The sequence below is a fragment of the Ovis aries genome, chromosome 4 (genome assembly GCF_016772045.2).
Source record: "Ovis aries strain OAR_USU_Benz2616 breed Rambouillet chromosome 4, ARS-UI_Ramb_v3.0, whole genome shotgun sequence".
Lineage (NCBI taxonomy): Eukaryota > Metazoa > Chordata > Mammalia > Artiodactyla > Bovidae > Ovis > Ovis aries.
In genome coordinates this window covers 95,653,374-95,664,651 of record NC_056057.1, presented here as the reverse complement: position 1 = coordinate 95,664,651, position 11,278 = coordinate 95,653,374, and the positions used below count along the sequence as shown (strand labels likewise).

General features: G+C 39.9%; 1 protein-coding gene across 1 annotated transcript; it reads right to left on the bottom strand.

The window, feature by feature from the left end:
* Window positions 1-1,321: 1,321 nt before the first annotated feature.
* SSMEM1 (serine rich single-pass membrane protein 1) lies at window positions 1,322-8,743 on the bottom strand. The gene is made up of 3 exons (XM_004008062.3): window positions 8,561-8,743; window positions 4,217-4,271; window positions 1,322-1,809 (listed from the first exon to the last, which is right to left on the bottom strand). The coding sequence occupies exons 1-3, from the start codon at window positions 8,741-8,743 to the stop codon at window positions 1,322-1,324; spliced, it is 726 nt and encodes a 241-aa protein (XP_004008111.2).
* Between the last annotated feature and the right edge of the window lie 2,535 nt (window positions 8,744-11,278).

The following is an 11,278-nucleotide window of genomic DNA, read 5'->3' as shown; positions in this document are numbered from 1 at the left end:
TTCCTGAACACTTAAGCCCTTCTTAAGTGAGCAGAGCCCTTGTGGCTTGTCTTTGCCAGACTCTTCTCTGGGATCTGGGTCTTATTTTGTATCCCAGTTGGAGTTCTGCCATCCTCCCGAATGGCCAACTATCTACCATCTCTGCTTGAATTCCCGGCCCCACACTGGGGTCCCCACCTAACTGGAAAACTTAGCCCAAGTATATCTGGATTGAGACTCACTTTCAGTAAAGACTCTTTCTTTGACAAATTCTAGTTAGTCTCCTCTGAGCCTTCTTCTTACCCTGATCTCACCCTTGGTGCCCATCCTGCCTTTGGCTGCCCAGACCAGTTTTTGCAAGAATTCTGTTAAGTAAATTTAGTGTTTCCCACCCTTGATGTCTGATCACCCTTGACATCTGATCAGTTCCTCATCCTCCACTTTTGATGTATAAGTCCTTGGTCTGCCTTTTGCAAGAATCATGCTAGGTCAGTTTAGCACAAATTCTCCTACCTCTGGTGGTTCCTTGTAGGAATTTTCTATCCCATCCACTGATACTCTTCCCTTGGCTACAAACCCCCACTTGAATTTGCTGATTTGGAGTTGAGCTTGATTTCTCTCCCCAGTTGCAATAAGCGAGGATAGCCCATGGCTCAGCTGTCCTTCTGGTCTACTGTAGGAATCAGGCCTCATTCCAGCTCCTTGTCACCAGCCCCAAGCTGACACATATGCAACAATACAGCTCATGTAGGGAATTCCCTGGTGGTCCAGTGGTTAGGACTCTATGGTTAGGATGCCATGCTCTCACTGCTGAGGGCCCAGGTCCAATCCCCAGTCGGGGAACTGATCTACAAGCTGCGCTGCCAAAAAAATATACAACTCAGGTAGACTCACCTGTAAATATGGATCTGGGGAATTGGGGCCAATTCTATTCCAACCAACATTCCCTAATTCATTCAGTCAACTGGATAATCAAAACATATGAATAAATTTAAGTGGTTTCTAAACATAAATATATTTTCAAAGACCTTCCTTATTTGTATTACAGACATTAACAAAATACATACACTCAAGGCATAAAATATCTGTCTTGTGCTCTTTTGCATAAAAAAAATCATAGTGGATACAGATCTCTGATGCTTCAGCGGTGCCATAAACAAATTCACTGGCCTGTTTTTGGACAAAGAATTATCTGAAATTTTACCTCTTGGGTTCCAAGAATGTTTTTGTTGTTAGTAGAGAGACTTTATTGTAAAAGCCTCCTCATCTAGACCTCTGGTGACTTTTCATGTTTTATTCATCTCTTTCATTTGGCTTCAAGTGAGGTAAGGACTTGATAAAATCAAAATTTACTGAATTTTGTCTTAATATCAAGTCCAAAATTTTCATCTCCCTTCATTGAGCTTGTTACTGAAGCATTTTGAAGGAAATGGCGAGTTAGCCATTCATTGGTTCTCATGGCTTTGCAGTGGAGGCAGGGCCTTTCCCTGATTTGGTAACCTCCCATATTCCTTTGCCTCTGAGTTGTTTTTCTCTTCTTAATACTGGCTGGTGATGGGTGGGGTTCACTTTCACTCTCCTTCCATGAGGAGGCTCCAGAGTTAGATTCTTCACTGTCACACTCAGTTGTATCACTGTCATGTTGGGTCCGATTCACTTGACCGAATTCAGAATAGCGCCTTGCTCGTCTTTGTTCAAGACAGGCATTGACCAAAGCCACTTCTGAGTCAGTTACAGGGGTAAGTTGGCTCTGCTTTGGTTTTTTCATCATTTGCAAAGAATCCCAGGCACCCTCTTTGCCTCGCCGCTTATTGGAAATATCTTTGCTTTCTAACAACAATGAAAGAAATCAACAAGTTAGGCACATTTTTGGTTACTATAACCTCATCTTAACTAAAAAGGAAGCCTATGGTGTGGCTCACTCTTTGCTGCCATTTGCCAAGCCACCACTTTTCCCCACTCATTTGCAAGTGTTGGCAGCTGACTTCATTTTCCAGTGCCATACCCAAACTCCTAAAAACCAAAAGGATCAAACAGATGCTTGACATATTACCTTTGAAGTTTCATGGACCCTTGAAATAATATCAACGGAAAGGTCTCCAAACCTTTCTGAGGAGGACCCTTTTAACTTTTGCCTTGATGGTTTTTTTTTTTTAATATATTTTTATTTACTTATTTGGCTGCACAGGGTCTTAGTTGTGGCAGGTGGGATCTAGTTCCCCAACCAGGGATCAAACCAAGGACCCTCGTATTGAAAGATCAGAGTCCTAGCCACTGGACAGATTGAAGTGTGTATATGAATGTGATTTGGGTAGCAGAAAATGAAAAAGGATTTTCTCTGTATACACTGGTGTACTGGACTTGGCTCATACCAGCCAGCTCACAAGAAATGATAAACTTTCCAGAACTTTGCGAGACGGCTGTTAAATGTAGCCATTAGTAAAAATTAAATTATACATGCTTACCACTAAATCAATTTGCTACAAATAAATATAGTAAATACTCAAAACTCATCACTTCCTTAATTATTTTACTACACTTCATTATGAGGTTTGCTCTTGAAGCTACTGTTTATGTCTGTTCTTTCTGGATATTAAAAATACTATGTAATGATGCGCTGGTATACATCTCTTCCTAACTCCCATGTTCAGTGACATTATGTTGCTGCTGCTGCTGCTGCTGCTGCTGCTGCTGCTGCTGCTGCTAAGTCACTTCAGTCGTGTCCAACTCTGTGCGACCCCATAGACGGCAGCCGACCGGGCTCCCCCATCCCTGGGATTCTCCAGGCAAGAATACTGGAGTGGGTTGCCATTTCCTTCTCCAGACATTATGTTGGTAACCTGAAAGTAGTTTTGATGGGATAAAAATCAACAAGCACTAAGAATCAGGTCTTCATTTATGTAGATTTGTCTAGACAGGTTCTGTAGATCGTCTAGACAGGCTTCCCAGGTGGCACTAGTGGTAAAGAACCTGCCTACCAATGCAGGCGATTTAAGAGACCTAGGTTCAATCCCTGGGTTGGGAAGATCCCCTGGAGGAGGAAATGGCAGCCCACTCTGGTATTCTTGCCTGGAGAATCCAATGGATAGAGGAGCCTGGTGGGCTACAGTCCATGGGGTCACAAAGAGTCGGACACGACTGAAGCAACTTGGCACACAATGCAAAGTAGTGGAGAATATGTTACTGATGCAGATAACATTTAAAAGTATCATGCCTGCAGCTGCTATAATGTGAACAGCACCAAAAATGAGGAAATATTCTTCCAGAGTATTCTAAAACTATTATCTAGCTCAGCAAAGAAGTCACTCACATCATTAACAACCAAGTTAAGTTCCAACATACCTCTTTCTGTTTCTTTTGTCCTATTCCTTAGTCATATTGGGACTAAACCCATTTATCTGTTGTAACTATAGGTTGGCTAAGGCTGAAAGTGGCCAAAATCAAAGAAGTACTTTGTGAGAATCAGTGGTCTATATGGAATTTACCATAAAGTATATTATATATTTTATTATTTGTAAATTATCTGATATACATACTTTATACTAGTAAAATTTTGAATGATATATACCACACACATTTTTGGAGAGCCAGTTGTTAAAGACTTATCAGCACACCACTGCTTGTGCGTGCTTAGTCACTCCAGTTGTGTCTGACTCTCTTCGACCCCACAGACTGTGGCCTGCCAGGCTCCTCTGTCCATGGGATTCTCCAGGCAAGAACACTGGAGTGGGTTGCCATTTCCTTCTCCAGTGAGAAAGTATGAAGTGAGTGAAGTGAAGTCGCTCAGTCGTGCCTGACTCTTTGCGACCCCATGGACTGTAGCCTACCAGGCTCCTCTGTCCATGGGATTTTCCAGGCAAGAGTACTGGAGTGGGTTGCCATTTCCTTCTCCACCACTGCTTATAAGTTATTCAAAAAGATGTCATGTATAGCTCGTAGTCTTCCAGAAACACTAGCAATAATTATGTGTGAAAGGCAAGCTGTGTGATGGGAGAATGCTGAGAAATGAAAAGACAGCTCGAGCTCTACCTACCAGTAATGCATAGCCTCTAGCAGCTCTGCTGAAGTAGCTAAGCTGTCCTTCTGCACCAAAGCAAAGTGCTCATTCATGGGCCACCAGAGGTCTGGGGAGGCTCTATAATGCTCTTGACTGTTTATCTCTGTTGTCTGCTTTCCACACCCAACACATATTTTTTTTTTCATCATAGTCCAACATCAAATAAGTACTGGCTCTTACCTTTACTTGGTGAAGTACTTGTCCCATTGTCTTCATCCTTTTTCTTCTCAGACATCTATTTCAGAAATACAGATTAGTAATAGTGATCTCAGTTGGTCGTTTTTCACTCATTTTTGCTTTGACAGTCTAATTTTAAGCAGTCAGTGCGGTCCAATAAATACTTATTGAGTTCCTATTATAGTGATCCTACTTCTGCAGCCCATTAAGAACACCATGCTTTGACAGCATGATCTACCAAAATGTTTTGAACAGCAAAATGGAAAAAAGATTGAGAGAAAATAAGACCAATGACAACCTATAAGTTATAAAGTTTTCCTGAACTCACTGACATTATAGAGAAATACTGTTTAAATGTCATTTAAAAATGACTCAGACAGTAAAGAATCTGCCTGCAATGTGGGAGACTTGGGTTCATCCCTGGGTTGGGAAGATCTCCTGGAGAAGGGAATGGCTACCCACTCCAGTATTCTCATCTAGAGAATTCCACGGACAGAGGAGCCTGGAAGGCTACAGTCTATGGGGTTGCAAACAGTCAGACACGACTGAGCAACTAACACAAAACACAATCTTAAAAAAATGATAGTACTAGGATTAGTTTTAAATTACTTTTTAAAGGACATTTTACAGGTCACATTATGATAATTCTTTAAGATCTTTATATGAATTTATAGACTTACTATCTCCTAAATCCTTCAGAAACATTCCTCCAAAATGCAAGCATAATATATTACTTGTGAAAATGGCAACCAGCAGAAATTGATTTCTTTGAATAATTCCAATTTCAAATATTCTGCCCCAATACTCCATAAATATATTTGTCCCATTTTTCAGATCAAGATTCCACTTTTTGATGCTAAAAATTGTTTTGCCAAAAAATACACACACAAAGCAACTCTTTCAGAATATATCAAGTACTTTAGAAATACTCATAACACTTTTGGCACATAATAATTCTGGGACTTTATCACTGAGAAATAAACTCCAAAAGAAAGTTTAGTGTATAGACATATTCTCCCAATGTAATTAGGATAATATAAATACAAGATTCAAAAGTAGAAATAGTTAAATTATGATATAATCATATCATGTCTAGTTATAAAAATTATTATAATAAGGCTATGTCATAACATGAGGAAATAAATGTTATAATATTAATCTAAAATCAAGATGCAAATTTGTATATGCAGTATGATCACAACTTAGCTAAAAAGATGAAAAGAAGAACTGCCAAGGAATGCACACAAGAGTTAGCAATAGCGGCTTTGAGAGTTGAAACTGATTTTTCTTTTCCATCTAATCCTTCAAACTGTCTACAGTTAGGGGAAAAATGAATTTGTGTAGAAAGCCAAACTACCTTTGGATTGAAAAGTACCATACTTGGGTATTTATAACTGCAGTCTGAGATCTTTGGCCCATTCTTTTCTTAATACTCCATCTTCACAAAGTTTGGTAAGTTTCTCTAATGAGGTACCTCTTTGTTTTTTGAGTTACTGAAATAATTTTCTGAGAATTTTGAGTGGAATCCTCTTTAAGGATACCTTTTGAAGAATGTTTTTGGGTGGGCTTATTTTAAATGTAAAATGTTTAGAGATGATTATGAAGATATTAGAAGTTTATGAACTTTAAAAAGTTAGGTTTATATTCTTTTCATGGAAAGCTTCCATATTTGAGTTGATGTCAAATCAAAATACAATCACAAAATCAAAAGAAAGATTTTACATCAAGCTAAGTGGAATCATATGAACTATGGTTACCAAAAGTATTTTATTAAGTGTCTCTGGGTGTGACTCAGTTGAGTGAAAACAGCAGAAGTGCCTGCCCCAAAGGGGAGGGTAGGACGGTGGGGAGCTCTGGGCTATGGCTCTGCCTTTCTACCACTGGGATTTTACCAAGCCACTTAACCCCTTCTAAGCTCCACTTCCACATATGCAAAAAGAGGAGCTTGGACTGGGACTGGTACTGTTTGGAAAAATACCAGCACTGTCCGAATAAACACTAAACATATAAACTAAATATAGCATATATAGTCTATGAAAGCCAAAGGGTAAATGTGTCTTGCTGCTGCTAAGTCGCTTCAGTCGTGTCTGACTGTACGACCCCATAGACGGCAGCCCACCAGGCTCCCTCGTCCCTGTGTCTTAAAAGGTGGCAAATCCAGAGGAGATCAGAGTGCTTTATGTTGGAGGATAATTGTCACCACATTTCCATCATGATTTTACCATTACTTCAAGGTTTGTAAATAAAGGTTCATAATTTAGCAGAGAAAATTAAGTTCAAAGTGAAGGAAAAATTTCATCCTTTTTGACTAGCTCGCATGTGGTTCTCAGATTTCAAATCTGGGACCCTTTAAAAGAAGCAGTTGAATGGATTATAGCTGCCATAAGGGTATAAAGAGAAAGACAAAACCTCTAAGATAATTAAGGTTTTAATCAGCACTTAGTTCAGTTCAATCGCTCAATCATATCCGACTCTTTTCGACCCCATGGACTTTAATCAGCACTGAATAGATATAATTCAACATTTCAACTATGCCATGAAACAAACAAATGATATGGCAGGAAACCTGGGTCTATTCTGTCATAACCACTCATGACATTGGACAAGTCACTTAATCTCTTTGGGCTTTATCGATGGAAAAAAACAACAACAACAAACAAACAAAGGAAGGATACTGATATCTTCCTTGCCTACAAAGAGGAGGCTGGACCATATGCTCATTTGAGGTCCTTGAAGCTCACTGCTCTATGACTCCGAAAAGCTGGTGCAAGTATGGGAGCAGAGAAATAGCTTAGACCTCTCAAATGGTCTTCATGATGAAACTGTCAAGAGTCATTTTCAATTTTTTATTAATTTTCTAAAGTAGCTTTTCTTGTCAGTCTAGACAAATTCAATGTAGTTAGCTAGAGAGTCTAAGACCTGTATAAGTTATCAGTATTCTGAATATTCTTTTGGCAAAATATCTACCTTAAGCATATAGACTGTAGATAAAACTTCTTTTTACGGGGAGGAGGTGGAGAATAGTCTTTGATTATTATAATGGAATCTAGCTGGCACAGACAAAATATGCCTCCTCCTCTCCATCCATCTAGAGCTGATATAGCACTCAGTCTAGCTGACCATTGCCAGACCAGTGCTCTGGCTGTAAGGCTAAATGGTAGTGGGTTTATTAATCATCAGCCTGGTAATAATAGCCAGCAAGGATTCCATATCAGTGACTTATAAGACCTCGGTTACTCATAATATATGGGAGCATCAGAACTCTGATTAAGTGGACTATCTCACTCCTGTGTGTGTGTGTGAAAGTTGTTCAGTCACGTCCAGCTCTCTGTGACACCATGGACAATAGCCTGCCAGGCTCCTCTGTCCATGGAATTCTTCAGGTAAGAATACTGGAGCGGGTGAAAGAAAGAAAGAAAGACAGTATAAGTCACTCAGTTGTGTCCGACTCTTTACAACCCCATGAACTGTAGCCTACCAGGCTCCTCCATCCATAGGATTTTCCAGGCAAGAGTACTGGAGTACGTTGCCATTTCCATCTCCAGGCAATCTTCCCAACCTGGGGATCAAAACCAGGTCTCCCGCATTATAGGAAGATTCGTTACCATCTGAGCCACAGAGAAGGCCAAGATGGCATTTTCTTCTCCTAGTAGTGGTCCAGAGGGGTGGCTTTAGCTCTGTTTAGTTTAGTTCTGGATCTTATTCTGTGTGAATAATGTACTGCCTCATTCCCACAACATGTATCCTATAAATATGACAACTTTGGAATCTTTGATTAGAATTACATGGTAACAAAGGGAATTTGGAGGTCATTAACCAGCAGGGAAGTTTTATCCCAGCTTACTTAGCATGTGGAGAACTTAGCAACTGAGAACAATCTAAATGTCTCAAAACTGCAGATCTGCTATGGTGCAACCATAAGACAAAATTATTCAGTTATTAAGAGTGCTTCTTCTGTGTGAAAATAATTTGATGAAGTATTACAACATAATGTTAAGTTTATAAAAGCAAGATATGAAAATCTATACAACATAATGCAAACCATCTAAGATAAAAAATAGATATGAAGAGAGACATACTATGATACAAAAAAAAAAAGAACTAGAAGAACATACTCCAAAATGTTAACAGTGGTTATCTCTAGGAAATAAGAAACAGTAGATAAATTTTCTTCATCCTTTTCTATATTTTTGGATCCTCTAGAATGATACTGCATTATTTTCAAAACTAGAAAACAAACTTGGAAAAACTAGTTTCACCACTGTAAAATTTATTTTATGGAAATTCCCTAGTATACAGTAAATTTATTTAAATATATATTATTTAAAATGAAAAATCATATCCTACCCAGATAGAAGCCCGAGAGAAGAACATCAGGACCAGTATAATGACAAAATACCAAAGCAGGAAGTTCCCTATTACCCCACAAGAGTCATCCTTCCGGCATTCATAATCTTGATTTGGAATGGTAAAACTTATAGGAATGGCGGGAGGATCCACCTCCCAAAATAAAGAAAAAAGATCTCCCATGATGACTTCTTGCTTTGAAAACAAAACATGCTCATAGGGATGAAGATGACTAGGAAGTACTTGAGGTGTATGACAACTTCCTTGGCAACCTATTATGACATATACACTTCATTAATTGTGACAGGAACTGACAAACATTTCTTGGATTGCTAAATTTTTGGAAGGTTTGTGTAAGTCACATCTATGAAAATTTAAGGTAATTCCCCATACCTCAATATGGTGCATTCTGCCTTAATCTTTTTGTGTGTCTTGAAACTTGTATACATGGTATTTTCTTTACGTAAATCTAAGTCTCTAAGTTTCTAGTTTCATTTTTCAGTCTCTGTGATATATATCATACCACTGTAATTTAACATACATAGTTCTAACGTGTTGTAGACTGAACTGTGGTCCCCAAAAAGCCTATGTTGAAACCTCAAGCCCTGATTTGACTATAATTGTAGATAGAGCCTAAAAAGAGATAATTACGGTTAAATGAAGTCATAAGGATGGGGCCCTAGTCCAAAATGACTGGTGTTCTTATGAGAAAAGGAAGAGACATCAAGAATGTGCAAGCACAGGGGAAAAAAAGAAAAGGCTATGTGAGGACACAGAAGAGAGCCATCTGCAAGCCAAAGGACACAGGCTCAGGAGAAATCAATCCTGCTAGCACCTTGGTCTTAGATTTCCAACATCTACAACTGTGAAAAGAATTGATTCCTACTGTTTAAGCGATGCAGTCTGTGGTATTTTCCTATGGCAACCCTGGAAAACTCATACATAATGCCAACAATGTATCTAAATTAGGTAGTAGTAGTGTTCCTTTCTGGAGAAGGCCATGGCACCCACTCCAGTAATCTTGCCTGGAAAATCCCATGGATGGAGGAGCCTGGTAGGTTGCAGTCCATGGGGTCGCTGAGGGTCGGATACGACTGAGTGACTTCACTTTCACTTTTCACTTTCATGCATTGGAGAAGGAAATGGCAACCCATTCCAGTGTTCTTGCCTGGAGAATCCCAGGGACAGGGGAGCCTGTTGGGCTGCTGTCTATGGGGTCGCACAGAGTCGGACACGACTGAAGTGACTTAGCAGCAGTGTTCCTTTCTAAGCCTTGAATAAATGCACAGTAATTCACAGATTACATTAAGAGGGAAAACATAGATGTGTCTGTTGTGAGTTACATCAAACATGTACAGTTTCTTTCAGACATGTGTTGGGGAGGAAACTGGTATTCCAATTTTGTGTGTGTGTTAGTTTTTCAGTTGTGTCCGACTCTTCTTCTCGATCCCATGGACTATAGCCCACCAGGCTCCTCTGTCCATGGGATTCTCTGGGCAAGAACACTGGAGTGGGTTGCCATTTCCTTCTCCATTCTAATTTTGAACATTTGAACAATTTTCAAGTTAGTTCATCCCTAAATCTAAAACTAGAGCAAAGCACGGTTGCTGCTAAGGCAATCTAAAAATTATAAAAACTCCACTTTAAAAAAATTGGTTAGATCTTTAAGAGCATAGCATACCTGCAGATTTTCATTAACATGCAATACCACAAGAAAACTTCATTTTCTTCTGTTGGACCTTAGCAGCATTTTAGGAAAATTTCTGGCCATTGAGACGTGCTGTGACAATCCACTAGCTTATCAGGACACAGTGTGATGTTTTTATTAGAGGCACGCTTCTCTGCATCCCCACAAGCAAGTCTCCAGACCTTGTGCATCCTGGACCTTGACTGTTTCAGGCCGGCGTCCCCTCCTCCAGGAAGCTTTCGGGGATCTCTGGCTGGGCCCGCCACGCTTCCTTGGGGCTCACCTTCCCGCCTCCCCATTCCACCCCAATCCCCTCTCTGAGCTACTCCAGGCAGAAACCAGGGAAAGTTTTACTTTCACATTATCCGCGTGCGGTTCAGCGGCACATTGTATTTGCTAAATAAAAGCAAACTGAACTCCCTGATGAACCTTTTCCTCAGGATTAGAAGTTCTTCCAAAGAATATGCATGAAAAGTAAAGACTGTTTCTTTGTAAAACCTCAAAACCACTAACAACTTTAACAAAACACAATTTGGTTTTTCTTGTTACTACTGCAACCTCATTACACGGATATTTAAAATTTTACATGGGGTCAGGACACATAATTTTTTTTAACACAGAGGTGTGAAAAATTCTTTCTCATTGCTGACGGTGTCTGGACACATTACCAAGTACTCTGCATCCTACAATTACCCACATTGCTTAATAAAATCTGCTCAAAAATATGAGTCCATAAACACCCAAAGGAAGCTAAAATGATATTAATATATAGAAAATCAGCTTGTTATAGTTATTACTTTTTAACTGTGGGTTCAGAACCTGGTCTGAATTTTTGCTGCTCAGCTTTCTCCCCGCAGCAAAGTGGGAGCCACAGATGCGGAGGCTGTTTCCCTGGTAACGCTCCTAGCCTCCTTTCCCCCGCCCCTCCTCTTCTTCCCGCGAGAAGAGACAGTCCCGTCCTTCCGGTAACTGTAGACGCACGAGTGGGTCGGTTTCGCTGTCGCGCTTGCTTTCGCGCATGTGCAGTGGAG

Bases quoted from the DNA above. Each gene is read 5' to 3' on its own strand.
- SSMEM1 (XM_004008062.3), bottom strand. From the start codon at position 8,743: ATGGGAGATCTTTTTTCTTTATTTTGGGAGGTGGATCCTCCCGCCATT. The intron at 4,272-8,560 runs GTAGGATATGAT...TTTCTGAAATAG, and splicing joins TCTCTCGGGCTTCTATCTGG to ATGTCTGAGAAGAAAAAGGA. The intron at 1,810-4,216 runs GTAAGAGCCAGT...CATTGTTGTTAG, and splicing joins AAGTACTTCACCAAGTAAAG to AAAGCAAAGATATTTCCAAT.